This window comes from Nyctereutes procyonoides, unplaced genomic scaffold, assembly GCF_905146905.1.
Source record: "Nyctereutes procyonoides isolate TBG_1078 unplaced genomic scaffold, NYPRO_anot_genome, whole genome shotgun sequence".
Taxonomy (NCBI): Eukaryota; Metazoa; Chordata; class Mammalia; order Carnivora; family Canidae; genus Nyctereutes; species Nyctereutes procyonoides.
Genome location: NW_026575048.1, coordinates 31,243,002 through 31,261,777, shown reverse-complemented (window position 1 = coordinate 31,261,777; position 18,776 = coordinate 31,243,002). Strand labels below are relative to the sequence as shown.

At 36.3% G+C, this 18,776-nt stretch overlaps 1 protein-coding gene across 3 annotated transcripts in view; it reads left to right on the top strand.

Moving 5' to 3' along the window:
* Positions 1 to 18,776, top strand: part of MAP4K3 (mitogen-activated protein kinase kinase kinase kinase 3) — a 186,230-nt gene that overhangs the window by 57,138 nt on the left and 110,316 nt on the right. For all 3 annotated transcript variants that reach the window (XR_008664688.1, XM_055326973.1, XM_055326974.1), the window contains exon 2: positions 6,292 to 6,349. Coding sequence is in view for 2 of the 3 variants with exons in the window: in XM_055326973.1 (XP_055182948.1) it covers positions 6,292 to 6,349 (58 nt within the window). In the remaining variant the exon portion in view is untranslated. The remainder of the gene's footprint in view (positions 1 to 6,291; positions 6,350 to 18,776) is intronic.

Sequence of the window (18,776 nt, the reverse complement as noted above, 5' to 3'; positions counted from 1 at the left end):
TCCAAACAGACCAATTCCAGATCTGCAGGACTTTCCTGACAGGCCTACTCCCATTTGGGGGAGTGTGTGTGTGTGTGTGTGTGTGTGTGTGTGTGTGTGTGTATATGTGGATGCCTAAGCTAGAGTAGCAATAGGGAAAAGGACTCCTGGGTAGTGATAATAACCCAAGCTGTGCTTTAAAGAATTATATGGCAGTTAGGCCCAGGAAAGAGTTGGGGCAAGTGAACACTTAGAAGAAAATGTAGGGAAAAAAATCTTTGTGACCTTGGGTTAGGCATTGGTTTCTAAGCTATGATACCAAAAGCAAAGCAACAAAAAATAGACAAATCGTATTTGATTAAAATTTAAAACTTTTGTGCTTCAAAGAATGCCATCAAGAAAATGAAGACAATCCACAGGATGGGATTAAATATTTGCAAATCATGTAACTGATAAGAGACTTATATCAGGATCTATAAATAATTCTTCTAAGTCAACAGTTAAAAGACAACACAAAACTGGGCAGAGGTGAATATGACATTTTTCCAAAGAAAATATTTAAATGACCAATAAGCATATGAAAAAAACATTCAACATCATTAGTCATTAGTGAAGTGCAAGTCAGACTATGATGAGATACTACTTCACACCCACTAGGACAGCTAAAATAAAAACCATAACAACAGACATTGGCAAAGATGCAGAGAAATTGGAATCTTCATATATTGCTGGTCATCATATAAAATGGTGCAACCACTTTGGAGAAAAATTTAACAGTTCTTCAAAGAGCCAAGCAGAGTTACCATGTGACTCATCACTTCTACTCTTAGGTCTGTCTGTACCCAAGAGAAATGAAAGCAAAAATGTGACACTGAAGGTGCCTGGGTGGCTCAGTCAGTTAAGCATCTCCCTTTGGCTCAGGTCGTGATCCCAGGATGCTGGATCAAGCCCTGTGTGGCTCTCTGCTTGGAGGGGAGCCTGCTTCTCCCTCTTCCCACCCCTATTCATGCTCTCTTTCTCTCTCTTAAATCTTTTTTAAAAAGTGTGTTCAAATGTTCATTAAAGGCATTATTCATAATAGCTGAAAAGTGGAAACAACCTAAATATCCTTCAGCTGATAAATAGATAAACAAAATGTGTTATTTCCATACAGTTGAGGATTATTCAATAACAAAAGGAGGGAAGTACAGACTGGTACATATGCTACAGGATGGATGAATCTGAAAATGTTCTGCTCAGTGAAGGAAGCCCATCACAAAGGCCCACATTTTATATGATCTGCTTATATGAAATATCCAGAATAGTCAAATTGATAGAGGTAGAAAGTAGACTAGTAGTTCTCAGAGACTGGGAGGGGGAGGAACAGGGAGTGACTGCTAACTGACGAGTCTGGGGTTTCTTTTTGGGGTGATGAAATGTTCCAAAGTTAGACAGTAGTTATGACTATGTAACTGAATATACTAAAACCACTGAATTGTGTGTGTTGAATGGGAAAATTTTATGGGATGTGAATTATATCTCAGTAAAAGCTGTTACAAAAAGTGCTATATTTAGTAAAAATTTAAATTCTCAGACAAGAAATACGAATTTTGTCTTTAAAGCAGTTATGTATTCCTGAAGAGTTTTCAAGAACGACATGATCTGAATATCATTTTCAGAGCAAATGACAAATGATGGTCATAGCATTGAGGTTACAGAAGCCTTCTAGGTCTAGATGTTTAGAGTATTTATCCTCAGTTTTCTGCCCTGAGCAAGTCTGAGAATTTTATGTTATTGATACTGAATTTTAAAAATATTTTATTCATTTTTAAAAGATTTTATTTATTTATTCACGACACACACACACACAGAGAGAGAGAGAGAGAGAGAGAGAGAGAGAGAGGCAGAGGCAGAGACACAGGGAGAGGGAGAAGCAGGCTCCATGCAGGAGCCCAAGGTGGTACTCAATCCCAGGACTCCAGGATCACGCCCTGGGCAGAAGACAGGTGCTCAACTGCTGAGCCACCCAGGCGTCCCCCAAATAAATAAATCTTAAAAAAAATTTTAAACTTTATACATGGTGGTATTTTACGTTATTTACCTTGTTCTCATTTTCTTCCTAATAAATTAGTCTAGGTGATTGCTAAAAGAATAGTAGTTCCAAAGTATAGGAGATATACTATTAATTTTTATATTAATCTCAGTGAGTGATCTTGGCCATTGTAAATTTAGAGATGACAAAATATGATTTAACCAGAATACCAAGATTCTTGATGAATTGTAATGCTTTAAAGACTTTTCTTTAGGGGATCCTGGGTGGCTCATTTAGTTAAGCATCTGACTCTGATTTCAGCTCAGGTCGTGACCTCTCAGGGTAATGGAGCCTCATGGAAATTCTCTCTCTTCTTCTTCCTCTGCCTCTTCCCCCTCCCTGATCTCTCTCTGAATAAAAAGCAAAATCTTAGAAAGTGTATAAGACTTTTCATTAATAAACATCTGGATTTTGATGCAGAAAAGCTCAGAACTTGCTTGGGGTTTTTGTTATTCAGCTTGCATGGGGTTTTTGTTATTTTTCTTCCCTTTGTGTGAGTTACCTTAATTCTGTCAAATAAGTTACATATTGGAAGATTTTCAGGAGGTAAAAAAGAGCAGTAATCCTTTGGCCGTTTTGTTTTTTTCATTCTAAAGAATCATAATTTTGGGATCCCTGGGTGGCGCAGCGGTTTGGCGCCTGCCTTTGGCTCAGGGTGCGATCCTGGAGACCCGGAATCGAATCTCCTATCGGGCTCCTGGTGCATGGAGCCTGCTTCTCCCTCTGCCTATGTCTCTGCGCGCCTCTCTCTCTCTCTCTCTCTCTCTCTCTCTCTCTCTCTCTCTCTCTGACTATCATAAATAAATAAATTTAAAAAAATTAAAAAAAATTAAAAAAAAAGAATCAGAATTTTAAAAACTCTTTTGTTAACCCTTAAGAAAATTCTGGACTGATTGACATTTTGAAAAATTGTATTTGAGTCCAAGCGTATTGTAAATAACTGACTTTAGTCTGATAAGTGCTACAGATAAGTTGTTCACTGTCATAGTTTTTCTGATGAATATGTGCTGGTGTTAACTTAGTAAATCTATTTTTACTGAGTAATACATTGTGTACAGTAGCCATTTTGGACACTGTATAACTTGTGTTGTCAGTAGTGCCCTCTTGTGGTCAGTTACGGACTAAATTTCAGCTATAAAAAAATCATCCTGGCTTTCTATGAGCTCATATAATCGCTGCTTTTATATAATGGAATCACCCATACTCTGAATTTATTTTCAATAAACAGAAGACAAAACCGTGGCACGATTTTTTAAATGGAGAATTGAGTACTGGGTAGAGTAGCATCTTGTCTTATTTTATTTGGATAAGTACTAAAAAAGGGGATTAGAGAACAGAGTATCTAGGAGCCTCACAGGAAAAGTTCATGAAATGTGAAGAGAGGCAAGTAGTTGTGATAGTGTTTGAGGAGATTTATGAGTCTTATGTGATATACCTGAATATTTTACAGGCACACTCTGCCCCCTTCCTTTAGAAAATGCTCCTAGAACAATATTCTGGTTTTATTTCTATTTCATCATACCTGTGTATACACACACACAATCTCATCCTCGGAAAGGGAATGCACACCTACCTGGCATTGTATTTGAAATGTCTATCTCATTTAACAGAAATTAGGTTTAGTTTGAAATAACTTCAAATCTGTTTTGTACTGCCAATAATAGTTGGCCATGATAAATGTTCATTGGTTATGGGGATTTTTTCAGGAGGAATGAATTTTCTCTGCCAATTGAATTTAAATTTTTTTCTTAATTATTATGGGGAAATCTTTAAAAATATGTATATATATCTAGGTAATCTCTGCATCCGATGTGAGGCTGGAACTTGATCCCAAGATTTAAGAGTCACATGCCCTTCTGACTGAGCCAGGCAGGTACTTTGATATGGTGGAGAACTTTTAATACCCTTGTTTCTTCTTTGAGTTAAAAGGTTAAATTTTATATTGCAGCAATGGCTGTGTCCCCATATCTGCCTTCCTAGATTCTTGTCTGACACTTTTAATGCTCCAGTATTCTTGGGAGGATTCCATTGTTAATGCTGTTGTCATTTCTTGTGGGTGATTCCGTGATCTTCATGATTACATTCATAAGAGTTTTGTGGGGTGCCTGGCTGCCTCAGTCAGTGGAATGTGCAACTCTTGATCTTGCGTTTGTGAGTTCAAGCTCCACTTTGGCTGTAGAGATTACTTAAAAATAAAATCTTTAAAAAAAAATGAGTGTTGCAACTAAGTAATTTTGCTCAGGAATGTATCTTTTTGTGATCAAGGAGTTGTGTATATTGATCTTCATTGGTTGTTATGAAAATTAAGTTTCAGTTTATTATGTAACAGTTATAAGCAGTTTGAAATATTTTGAAAGTTATCCAATTGTAAAACATTTTAAGTTGACAAAGAATTGCTATTTTCATAGAAATTGAAAAGACCATTTCTGCTTATTTATACATAATTACAGTTGTAAATACCAGCAACCTAATATTATGGAGGATTTTTTTTTAAGACTTTATTTATCTTTTGTTTTAAAGATTTTATTTTTACTTTGAGAGAGAGTGCACCGAGGGAGAGTGAGCAGAGGGCCCGATGGAGCTTGATCCCAGGACCCTGAGCTCAAGGCAGATGCTTAACTGAGCCACTCAAGCACCCCAGATATTATTTATCTATTAGAGAATTTATACGCCTATGCTCACAGAGGAGGGGCAGAAAGGAGAGGGAAAAAGACTCCCCGCTGAGCACGAAGCCTGATGAACCTAAGTCAGACACTTAACTGACTGAGCCACCCAGGTGCTCTTGGACTGGTTTTTAAAATAATTTTTATTTTTAATATGTGGCTTATAAAAATATATTTGATTTGTACTGAAACTGCACTTAATTGATTGTACCATTAGTTGTGTTTAAACATGCAGGAGGGGTCTGTTTTTGTAGTTATATTATCATTATGTACTTATATAACTATATTAGCTTTTCATATTCTAAGTTTTTTTGTTAAGATTTAAGATTTTACTTATTTATTGAGAGTGAGAGAACACAAGGAGAGGGAGAGAGAGAGAGAAGCAGACTCCCCACTGAGCAGGGAGCCTGAGGATAGATGATGATGGATCCCAGGTTGCTGGGATCAGGACCTGAGTGGAAGACAGACGCTTAACTGACTGCCACTCAGGCGCCCCATATTCTAAGACTTTTAAGTTTAAAAGTTTGGACAGCCCCGGTGGCTTAGCGGTTTGGTGCCACCTTCAGCCCAGGGCGTGGTCCTGGAGACCTGGGATCAAGTCCCGCATCAGGCTCCCTGCATGGAGCCTGCTTCTCCCTCTGCCTGTGTCTCTGCACCGCCCCCTCTGTCTCAAATGAATAAAATATTTTTTTAAAAAATGATAAGTTTAAAAGTTTAAGGCTAGTTAATTAATTCAAAATTTTAACAGTTTTGAGAGGATGACAGTAGAGTGTAATGCTTAAAAGCTCAGACTCTGAAGTCAGACTTCTTGGATTGGAATCTTACTACTGTCGCTTACTCACAGTATGGCCTCAGCAAATTCTTTAACTTCTCTGTGTTTCAGTTTCCTCATCTGCAACATGGATATATATTAGTACTTCCCTTATAAGATTGTTGTGGGGGCAGCCTGGGTGGCTCACCAGTTTAACGCCGCCTTCAGTCCAGGATGTGATCCTGGAGACCTGGGATTGAGTCCCGCGTCAGGCTCTCTGCATGGAGCTTGCTTCTCCCTCTGCCTATGTCTATGCCTTCCTCTCTGTGTCGTTCATGAATAAATAAATAAAATCTTAAAAAAAAAAAAAAGATTGTTGTGGGGATAAATGAATTACTCAAACACTTAGAACAATGCTAACATATACAAGAAGTCTTTGTGTCTGTCCATTTATTATCACCATGATTAAATTTACATTTGAATTAATGTTGATATTCATTGTGAAGAAACTATTTTGTAAATGTAAATACCGTTGGCAGTTCTTGCTTTAAAAATATTTCTAGGGGATCCCTGGGTGGCTCAGCTGTTTGGCGCCTGCCTTTGGCCCAGGGCGTGGTCCTGGAGTCCCGGGATCGAGTCCCGCGTCAGACTCCCGGCATGGAGCCTGCTTCTCTCTCCGCCTTTCTCCATGAATGAATGAATGAATGAATGAATGAATGAATGAATAAAAATATTTCTATATAACTGAAAATAAACGGTAAACTAAAATATTTCATAAAATTTTTTATGAAAGCTTTTTTTCACAGTTATCTTTTCTTCTCTTTTAGGCACGGAATGTTAACACTGGTGAATTGGCAGCAATTAAAGTAATAAAATTGGAACCAGGTAAATTGAAATTTGATCTTTCTTATTGCTGTAAGTCATTGGATGACTTTAAGGCTGATTTAAATGATGTTTGGTCAGCATTCTCTGATTGTTCCTAACATCTTCTGGGAAAGAGAACTGTGGTCTACTCTTTCCTCTTCTTTGAGACCTGTAGACAGCTGGTTCAATTCTTTCTTGAAGAATCACTCATAATTGGGGAAGGGAGGTGAACTTCTGGAGCAACCTTGTTTCTTCTGAACTTAGTTGAGCTAATCTGCCACCAGTCTGGAGTGATGTTTTTCCAGGTTAACCCTATACTGCAATGAGAGGTCAGTGTGATGCAGGGGAAAGCACTGAACTGAGACTGGGGTGCTGGGAGCCCAGTACTTTGTGCTCTTGCTCTGTGAACTTGGCCAGGTAACTTTTCTGAGCCTAAGTTTTCTCAGTCGCTCTAGCCCTCACATTTTATGGGTCCTTAACACTGCTATAGTAGTTACCTTCCAACGTGAGCGGCTTATTGTGGAGCCCCTAGAATGACTGTATTTTTTTTTTCTGCTTCAACTGTATTTTCTCTCTGAAATCCCCCACCTCTTGCAGAACTCCTGTCTTTCTGATCAACTACAGTCTTGTTTATTCTCTCTTAAAAGTCCTTTCTCTCTTTTTCTCTTTGCCACTATAAGCAAGCAATTGTGCTAGTGTCTAGGCTGAGTTCCATGGTGATGGTAGTGCCTTTCTGATGGCTCCCTCCACTCCAAACTGATAATACAGGAATTTGGTAAAACAGGTTTTATCCTTGGTGTGAGTATAAACCCATTTTGTAGTTTTGTTTTGAAAGTGTGCAGTTTTTTTCTGAAAAGTCTAGACAGTAAAATAATTTAGGCTTTGTGGACCACATGTGGTATCTGTATACATATCTCCACCACCCCTCCCTTCTCCCTCTAAAAGGAAACACCATTCTTAACAAACCAGGCCACCTACAGCTGTAGTTTGCACGCTTCTGATTTAGATCATCAATAAACTTTTTAGAAGTGCCATTAAGATGAAACTTCAGGATGTGTTGACGGACTGTGATCAGATCACACTCAAATATAATGAATAAAAAAATACTTTCTTAGTTACACATACTTATGGATTTTGTATACTTTAACACTTGAACATAGAAGACAAGTTTTTCTTTGAATCTCCTATGTTTTAGGGGATATTTGAAGTTGGTGAAGTCTGAGGTAAAAAAAAGGAAGATTTGGCATTTGAAGCATAGTCTTCATTTGTAATCCTTAAGATATGGCTATGTTATTTGATGAAATCATCTCTGATTCGAAGTAGTTATACATATGTCATTCCTTCAGTCAGCTTAGTGCCTTCTCCTTCAGGTCTTCCTGTTCCTCGTCTGAGTAAGGGGACTCCTCTGCAGAAATAGCTTCCTTATAGCACTTACCACAGCTGTACTATCATCCTAGAATAGCCTTTCTTTGTTTCTAGGCTTTAATCTAGTTTGTGTCCATAGCACTAAACTTACTGTCTGGTTCATAGTACTCATTCAGTAACTCTTAATATTTTCTTTAAAAAATGAACTTGAAAAATCTTATTGTTCATCAAGTCATTTGTTTTCTGACTGATGGGATGTTTGTATTGTTATGATGTTAATCTTGAACACTGTCATGCATATATTATTATTTTAAAAGTAGAAAATACAATTAAAAAAGAAAAATTGTATTCTGTTCAGAGATATCAATAGCATCATATATGTGCTATTAGATACCCTTAAATTTAGTTAATATTACATTCCCTGCTTAGATCTTCATAGAAACTACCTGAATCTTAGCATTTAATTTTGTTGCCTTAATTTGACATATCACTCATTGGTCAGCTTGAAGTATAAAGAGCACAGATCTAAACCCAGGCTACTTTGATTGTAGTCCTGGCTTGACCACATTGCGTAAGCTTTCTGGTTCTCTCTTTCCTGATCTCTAAAATGGAAGTAATAATAGTAGCTTCCTCTTAAGGTTGTTGTAGGGATTAAATGAGCTGATATATCTAAAGCACTTAAAATAGTGCCTGGAACAAAGTACGAACTGTAGTAAGTAGCTATTATTTACTACTAACAGTATTATAATTTTCAAAATATGACCAATTTTGTTTGATCTTTATACACTACCTTCCTTTCCTCACTTGTAATTTTGAATCAGATCCCAAATGTCATTATCATTTTAGCCCTTAATCTTCCAGCATATATGGCTAAAGGATAAGAACCCAAAGTATAACCAAAACAGGAACTCTTACAGGAACATAAAATGGTCCATCTACTTTGGAAAAATGTTTGGCATTATGGCAGTGAAAATGGTCCATCTACTTTGGAAAAATGTTTGGCATTATGGCAGTGTCTTACAAAGTTAAACATTAATTTGCCATAGTGACCCAGCAGTTCCACTCTTGTGCATCTGTGTGCATAGCTTTCACACACAAGTTCATAGTAGCATTATTCATAATAGTCTGAAAATGGAAACGACTGCCTATCAACTGGTAAATGAAAAGACAAAATATGTGCATACAATGAAATATTATTCAGCAATAAAAAGAAACAAATTGTTGATGGATGCAATGACATAAATGAACCTAAAAACGTGCTGTGTGAGAGGAGCCAGACTCGAGAGACTACATATTGTATGATTCTGTTTGTGTGAGATGTTCAGAAGAGGCAAATCTGAAGAGTCAGGAAGTGGACCAATGGACTGGTATGTGTGTGGGGTGGTGTGATTAACAGTTAATAGACATGAGGGATCTTATTGGGATTATATTCTAAAACTGGTTTACAGTGATGGTTGCACAAGTTGGTAAATTACTAAAAAAAAGCCCTGTTGAATTGTATACTTGATATGAATGAATTACAGGATTTTGAAATATGCATTAACAAAGTGTTAAAAATATATGACCACAATGCCATTGCTATGTCTTAACAGTATTAATAATAGCTTCCTCACCATAAAATAAGTTCCACATACTGCAGTTAGTTGATGTGTATCAAATTTCTTTTATATTCATAGGTTCCTTCTTTATCTCTTCTTTTTTAAAAATCTCTTCTTTTTCCTTGAAGTTTTTTTGTTGAAGAAACTTGTTTATTTGTTGTGTAGAATTATTCTCTCAGTTTGGGTTTTGCTGATTGCCTCCTTATGGTGTCATTTAATATGTTCTGTGAATTGGTAGTTAGCCTCATAGGATTGATAAGATTCAGATTTGATTTGGAATGTGGTGGAGGGAGATAGCTTTTTGATGGTATGTTCACATTTTTGTAACTTAGAATTCTCATGGCCAGTCTCAAACTTTTTGAAAAGCAAAAATCAAATCTGAAATACTTCAGTGTAACATAATGAAGATTTTGCATCCAAAGTTTATTTTCTTTCTATCTTTTCTTTTCTTTCTTTCTCTCTCTCTTTCTCTTTCTTTTTCTTTTTTCTTTCCTTCCTTCCTTCTCTTTCTTTTTTCTTTTTTTCTTTCTCTTTTCTTTTTTTCTTTTCTTCCTTCCTTTCTTCCCTTTCCCTTTCTTCCCTTTCTTTACCTGATTTGAACCTGAAGCTAAATGAAAACTAATTCAGACATGTGGACAAAATTCTTTATTTGAATGTGAATTTAGTTTGTGTACATCACTGGGACTTCCAGTCTTACTCATGTGGCTTTAATTTAATTTATTTTATTTTTAAATGAGTTTTTTTTTTAAAGTGTATTTTATCTTAAGTAATCTCTACACCCAATGTGGGGCTCAAACTCATGACCTCAAGATCGAGTCGCATACTCCACTGACTGAGCCAGCCAGGCACCTCCATGTAGCTTTAATTTATATTTGGTTTTCTCAGTCATCCTTTGATAACCAACAGACTATAACTTTTGAAAGTTTTTATTTGAATTCCAGTTAGTTAACATATAATAATAGTTTATAACATATTTAAACTTAAATTGCAAAGACTATGTTTGATTATTATAGTAAAAGTAAGAAAAATACAATTAAACAAAAAGAGGAAACTAAACATCATGGTTCTACCACCTGTTATATGAACACGGTCCACTTTTGGTGGTTTTCTCCTTTTTCATGTATGTCTGTATACAGACATTACATATGGCACACACGATTATATAGACAGCAAAGGGCTGGTTGGAGTTCAAAGATTGCCAAGGATATACAGCTGAGATCAGCTTAATATGCTTGCCTACCACTGAACCACGGAACAAGCATTGCAAAGGATAGATAAGGATGCATGTGAGTGGACACAGATCCCCAGGGTGTCTCCAGGTCCTCAGAGCGGTGGTCCAAACTGGTGGTCAGTGCAGTGAGTAATTTGTCAGCCATAAAACCTGGTTTTTATGTAAAAGAAAAACACTTATGAGTTCAATTACTAGAGTTCTTATACTCTGTGGAACAAGGTAACTTTTTAGTCTTTTGTAGGCTGCCCATCCTAGTTTCTGGAGAAAATGGAGAGAAGCTTTTATTATTTGTGAGATAAAATCAAGACAATCTTAGGATAAATCAATTAGTTCTTCTTTTAAATTTTATTTATTATTATTTTTTTAAATTTTTATTTATTTATGATAGTCACACAGAGAGAGAGAGAGAGAGAGAGAGGCAGAGACACAGGCAGAGGGAGAAGCAGGCTCCATGCACCGGGAGCCCGACGTGGGATTCGATCCCGGGTCTCCAGGATCGCGCCCTGGGCCAAAGGCAGGCGCCAAACCGCTGCACCACCTGGGGATCCCTTCTTTTAAATTTTAATTTCAGCATATTATAATATACAGTGTTATATTAATTTCAGATGTACCACATAGTGATTCAGCAATTCTGTACATCACCCAGTGCTTATCGTAATAAGTATACTTTTAATCCCCTTAACCTCTTTCACCCATCCCCCATCCACCTCCACTCTGATAACCATCAGTTTGTTTTTTACAGGTAAGAGTCTTTTTCTTTTGGTTTGTCTTTTTCTGTTTCACATTGATCCTTTTTATATGTTTGATCTAGATCTTCATTATATATATATATATATATATATATATATATATATATATATATATCGTCTTAAAATTAAATCTGTGTTGTCTATGTAAGTAGCATTGATAAGCTCTGAAATGCTGACGGGGAAAACACAACTATTGGGTTTATTTTCTATTATCTATGTCAGAGGAGGTACAGGGGAGAAATTGGCAGCATAATTCAAGTGGGCTAGAAATCTAGGAAATGATAATGTACAGAACTTGGTTTAACAGGAATTCACTTTATTAGTGTTTTTCCAGATGATGGAATTTTTTTCCTGAAATTCACATATCCACATAACAAAAACAATAATAGTGATAAAAGTCACAGCAGCCACTTTTTGAACATTTGCTTAGGGCTGCATGCCAAACTCTGTACTTACTCTTCATATGCATTGTTTCAGTCCTCACAGTAACACCTTGCAGTAGGTATGATATTATCATCCTCACCTCACAGATGTAGAATAGAGGCAGAGAAAGATGAAATAATTTACCTTAGGACTATGTAACATTGGAGCAAATTCAAATCCAGGTTTATGTTTTTTCTAGAGCCTATGTTATTATGTGTATTGCCTTACAGATACTTCATGGAATGTTTAGAATAATTTCTGGTTCTCCAGCAATGCTCTTTGAAAGTTTGCCTCTCTACTATAGAACCCATGGTCATTTATTTTAAATTTTTAACTAAAATTTAAGTTTTTATATTTTTAAATTGTAGACTTTAGAGAAAAGTTAAGAGAATAGTACAAAGAATTTTAGTATTTCACCCAGATTTCTCAGTACTGAATTATTTTTACTTTATTCTTTCCTATATTAAAAGATACCATCTTCTCCTGAATACTTTATAGTTTGTATTTCCTTTAACAATGAAATGTTTTTGTCTTATATAAAAGTACAATCCTCAAAATCAGAAAATTAATGCTGTTACAATGCTATTATTTAGCCCACAGACCTTACTCAGATTTTGTCAGTTGTCCCAGTAATATCCCTTGAAGTCAAAAGAAAATCCAAGATCATGTATTGCATTCAGTTGCCAGGTCTCTTGAGTTTCTTTAATCTAAAAGAGTTCTTAAGCCTTTGTTTTGGATTCTAGGTGTAGTTATTGCTGCTGAAGGGTCCTTGTTACTAGGCTACTTTAAGAGATAGACATCCCATGCAGATGCACACATAAATACACATTTACCCACACTTCTCCTACACCTCTACCCATCTGACTGTCTAAAACCAATGCTAGTCTAAGGCCACAGGGTTCATTCTCTCCTTTTCGTATTTGTAACTCTTTTTTCCAGTAGGGAGGTGCTTAGTTTCCATTAGCTACAATATATTGGATATTTCTTTGCTTTTTCCTTGAACACAAAAGTAATTTCAGAATAGTTAATCCAGGCCTCTGTGAGAAATCAGCTAACTAGAGATCATTGTTTGTTTAGAGTTCTTTTTATCTTTAGAACATACACTGATCTAGTGTTTGGTTCTCCACCTCCCTTACCCTTTCAAAAGTGTTTGTTACTCATTTCAAGTCTCCATGGTTTATTAGTTTCCTAGGACAACTGTAACAAAATACCACAAACTAGGTGGCTTAAAGCAACAGAAATTTATTCTTTCACAGTTCTGGGAGGCTGGAAGTTGGAAATCAATGTGTCAGAGTTGGTTCTTTCTGAGAGCTTGAGGAAAACTATGTTCCATGCTTCTCCTCTAGTTTCTGGTGATGGCCTGCAATCTTTGGCGTTTCTTGGCCTGTAGAGGGCACCAGCCTTTGCCTTCATCATCAAACAGTGTGCTTCCTGTGTCCAAATTTCCCACTCATATAAGGATACCAGTAATAGAGATGACCTGACAGGATTCACCTTGACTTGATAACTGCAAAGACCCTATTTTAAGTTGGGTCACATTCACAAATACTGGAGGTTGAGACTTCCATCTTATCTTTTGGGGGGACACAATTCAACCCTTAACATATGGCCAGCTCATTTGTTTTGGTTGTATTCATTTTGGGGATGCCTCCCCCATCTTTTGTTTTATTTTCTTTTAGAGTGTTTTTAAAGTATGTGAAACTTTAACATGATTCTGAAAGGCAGAGGTATACAAAAAGGTATACTTAGGGAAGTATTATACTTTTATCCTTTTTAGCCTGTTCTTTTGTGTCAGATTTTTTCTTTTTTTTTTTTAAAGATTTTTAAAATTTATTCATGAGAGACAGAGAGAGGCAGAGGGAGAAACAGGCTCCTCCCAGGGATCCCAATACAGGACTCAGTCCCGGACTGTGGGATCACACCCTGAGCCAAAGGCAGACACTCAACTGCTGAGCCACCCAGGCATCCCTCAGGTTTTCCTTTCCATGTTTTCTTGTGCTGTTTTTTGGTTTTGTGGTGGTGGTTGTGTTTTTTTACCCTTTCAAATGGGGAAATACATGAATATTTTCTTATTTTCTTTCATAAAAGGTAGCATACTATAAATAACTCTGTGAATTTTGCTTTTTTCACTTAGCATATCTGGAAAATCATTCCACACTAGTTGCTAGAGATCTTTCTCATTCTGCATAGTACTCCATCATATATATGTCCCATAGTTAGTTTAGTCACTGTCCCTATGTGTGAGCATTTAGGTTGGTTCCAGTATGTTTCATTTACAAATAACACTGTTTATAAAATTTATGTCCTCTATATTGATAAAATGCTATAAGGAGGCACCTCAGAAACATGCTAAAATGAAAGAAGTGAGAAACAATAGGTCTCATGTTGTATGATTCCATTTATATGAAAATACACAGACTAAGTAAAACCATAGAAAGAGGATTTGTGGCTGCTGGGGAAGAGTGAGGGAATAGGAAGAAACTACTTAAGGGTATGGGGTCTCTTTCAGGGCTGATAAAAATGTTTTAGAATTAGATAGACGTGATGGGGGCACAGCATTGTGAATATACTAAATGCCACTGAATTCTACACTTTATTATATGGATTTTACCTCAAAAATCTGTATTATCCATATAATTAAAATAGCCACTTATTTTATTTTCCTTATGGGTGTTGATACTTTGACATTTCAGCCCATGAAATGGACAGTGCATCTTCAAATGCTTCCTACAAAGAAGAAACCCTGAGGTTTATCCTTTTAATAACTGTGTATAAAGTATATTTTATCTACTCACATTCTTTTGGTTGCCTCATCAGAATTTAGAGTAATTTTCTTTACCTCTTCTCTCATTTTGCAGAGCTTTTGGGTTATGTTTTTTTTTTTTTCCTAATACTGGAGAGAGTTGCAGTCTAATGATGTTAGACATAAAGTATCTGTGTGGGGAAATGGGGATGTGGCCAGGGATGGGAGTGGGTCTTACAGGGTGGAAGCCAGAAAGAAATTAAGGCCAGATTGTATACCATGACACCTTCTATGCTATGCCAAAACGTTTGGAGCTGTGAGTCGTAGAATGTTATTAGGGAGAAGACTAATATTTATCCTCTGTTTTGAAGATAACTGGCAGTATTATGACAAATGTACTGAAATGTTAATACTGGAAATAGGGAGACCAGTTAAGAGTTATATGGAGAAGGGTATTAGGGTTCAGGTTAACTGCTATACAAAGAAACTCCAAAATAAAGTGACCTAAGGAAGATAGACATTTATTTCTGTCTCATATAACAGTTACGAGGTGAGCTCAGGTGGGTACTCAATGCTATTCCATGAACTCATTCAGGGATGCCTGTTCTTTCATTTTATGATATCACCCAGTAGTGCACACATTCACCTGCTGTTGTGAAGCTAGGTCATTGTGTGTCCATCTTTAGCTGGTCGAAATAAGCATTTTAAAGCAAGCAACTTCACTTTTTTTTTTTTTTAAAGATTTTATTTATTACTGAGAGAGACGGGGGGGGGGGGGGCAGAGACACAAGCAGAGGGAGAAGCAGGCTCCATGCAGGGAGCCTTATGTGGGACTTGATCCCAGGACTCCAGGATCATGCCCTGGGCCAAAGGCAGGGATCCCCCTAAGCAACTTTTCTTTTAACAAATGAAATTGGAAGTCACCCACCAATTCTCATTTTCTGTTGCTGACAACTTGCTTATATGGTCACACAAATTAATAAGAGGCTGGGATGTGTGGTCTCTAGCCTGGCAGCTGTATGTCCAAGAAGGGAAGAATGGCTATTGGAAGCAAAAATAGCAGGCTACCCCCAAGAGGCACTCAAATGTGTTACTATGAGGATTTGCACCAAAGTGGTTTGGTTATAGCAGAGCTGGAATTGAGAGGTATTTAGGTGGTAGAATGAAATAAATAACATATTTCCAATTATTTGAGACATGTTGATTATGAAGTGTTTAGAGATTGTTAGTGTAGATATGTACAGTTATCAATTTGATCTAGAGGTCTGGTGCTCAGAGAGAGAGAGCTGACCTAGCTCCAAGACCTAGGTAGAAGCATGGATTTGAAAGTCATTGTTTAGGTAGTAGTTGTAGTTGGAGAGTTTCAAAAAGAAAGAAGGGGTTGCTAGTATTCTGCTTCAGAAATGATAAGGAGTCTTGGATTTGGGTTCTTAGAATGACATGGACCTTTGCAAGAGTAATTTCAGCAGAGTCCTGGGCTGAAAAATAGATTATAGTGGGTTGAGGAATGGATGGAAGTCATGAAAAGGAAACCAAGCTGAGACTACTCTTTGAAGAGCTTGGCTGTGAAAAGCAATAGGGGGACTGCTCTAACAGGGGAGAAGAAGGTTAAGGGAAAGTTTTTACATTGAAGTAAGTTTGAGCATGTGTATAGGCTGAAAGGAAAGGAGTGGTGCTAGAGATAAGGTATGAAAGAATATAAATGATGAAACAAGGTTGAGAGAGCTTGGAAGAGATAGAATCAGGAGGTTCCTTTTTTGCAAAAGAAGAGAATACCTCTTATGGGATCACATCTTTGTAAAGGGCCAGGAGTAGACACAAATATAAATTAGCTTTAAGGTTGAGGAGAGGGTAGAAAAAGATCTTTACAATAGGGACTCCATTTTCTTAGATGGAGGAAGCTTGGTCCTTACCTACCTCTGTTCACTCTCAGCTGGGTAGGATACCTGAAGAATAATGGAAATTACTTTTTTATTGTTTTAGGAGCCACTGTAGGAAATAGAAGAAACTGGTTAGTTGCTAGTGACAGGGCTGTTGTACGGTGTTACATGCCTAACTGAAGTTAGAAATAAATCATTTTTTATTGTTTCAATTAACATAGCTATGTTACTATTCAAGAACTATCATTAGAATATTATTTGAAAACATTGTATCATCAATTTTCAGCTATTAAAAGTTTCTCTCTTCTCTAGAAATTAGACTTAAGGATAAATTAGTATTAAGAGAACTAGACAAGGTACTACTCCCAGGTAGATAAGCTTGTCTCTTTTAAAAACTGCTCATTAGTGAAATTCCTGTTCCTGTAATGTTAATTATACATCCATGTTACCTGTTCTCCAAATTCTCAGAGGATAACAAGTATATATTTGTAAATTATCTTCAGCCTTACTCATAAAGTGGGTAAAAAAAAAAAAAAACCAACAACGTAGTAATACCAAGACAGATGTTTAATGAGAGGTAGAAGTACTTTTATAGAAAAGAGAAAAGCAGTACTAAGGTATGTTAGTCCATAATCTCATCCTTTTGCGTAAGTCTTCTTGATTCCAAATGTGTCATGCATACTAGTGACTCTTGGTATTTAACATGAAATGGTGCTAACACAAATTTAATATTTATTGCACTCTCATAGAATGCCAGTATAGAAGAAAGTCCAGTTTCCTTTTAAAACTATTGCTTCTAACAAAACATACATTTCCTTGATGTGTTATAAATGGAAATTATAGTCCCAGTCTTCACAATAAAATATTAGCCCCCTCTTGTTATCTCTTATCTTTTTGATGATAGCCATTCTAACAGGTATGAGGTTATATCTGGTGGTTTTGATTTGCATTTCCCTGATGATTAATGATATTGAACATTTTTAACATACCCTTTGGCTACTTGTATGTCGTCTTTGGAAAAATATCCATTCAGTTTTTTTGCTCATTTTTTAGATCATACTTTCTTTTCTGTTAACTTGTGTGAGTTCTTTATATTTTTTTGGTTATTAAGTCCTTTTTGGGTATATGATTTGCAGATATTTTCTTCAATTCCATAGATTGCCTTTTTATTTTGTTGATTGTTTTCTTTGTTGTTGTGCAGAAGCGTTTTAGCTGTTTATCCTAAAAAAGACGAGATAAATGTTGGTGAGGATGTGGAGAAAGGGAACCCTCGTGTACTGTTGGTGGGAATATAAATTGGTGCCACTACTGTGGAAAACAGTTTAGAGGTTCCTCAAAAAATTAAGAATAGAAATTCTACACTATCTAGCAGTCCGGCTTCTGGGTATATATCCCAAGGATGTGAAAGTAGGATATTGAAGGATGGCTGCACTCTTATTTTTACTGTAGCATTAATTTTACCGTAGCGAAAATTTGGAAACCACCTACATGTCTGTTGATGATGAATGGACAAAGGAAGATGTAGTGTATACATTCACAGTGGAGGGTTATTCTGCTACCAGAAAGAAGGAGATGCTGTCAATTGCAGCAACATGGATGGACCTTGCAGGCCTTATGCTAAGTGAAATAAGTTAGACACAGATACTGCATGGTATCACTTACATGTAGAATCTTAAAAAATGAAAACAAAAAAAGATCAAACTCCTAGAAACAAAGCATAGAAAAGTGGTTTGCCTGGGGATGGGAGGTGGGGATATAGTGAAAGGTTGGTAAAAGGGTATAATAAAAAGGAAACAAAATTAGCTCACAATGTAAATTCTGTATATTGTTATGAGAAAGAGTAGAAAACAATACTTGCACTTAATAACAAAGCCCCAGAATATTTGAAACAAAACTAACAAAAGGAGAGAGAAATAGACAATAAAAATTAGAAACTTTAATACTCCATTTTTAATAATTAGTACAGCTAGGCAGAAGATTCACAAGGAAATAGAACTGCTATAAAGCAAGTAGACCTGATACATATATAGAATACTCCACCCAGTAGTACAGAACACATGCTCTCCTCAAGCAAACATATTCTCCAGAATAAACCATATTGTCATAAAACAGGTCTCAATAAGTTTAAAACAATTAAAATCATACAAAGTACATTCTTCAAGAGTACTATTAAGGTTAGAAATTAGTGACATGGGGAAATTTGGGAAAGTTACAAATATATGGAAATTAAACAACACTCTTAATGACTCAAAAGAAATCATAAGGGAAATTAGGGAGTACTTCAAGAGGAATAAAAAATGAAAATACAGTGTATGAAAACTTACGCAGCCAAAGCAGTGCTTAGAGGGGGAACTTATAGCTGTTGATGCCTATATTAAAAAAGAAAGTTTCAAATTAATAAGCTAATTTCCACTTTAAGAAATGTAAAGAAAGAAGGGAAGAAATTAAAAAGTAACAGA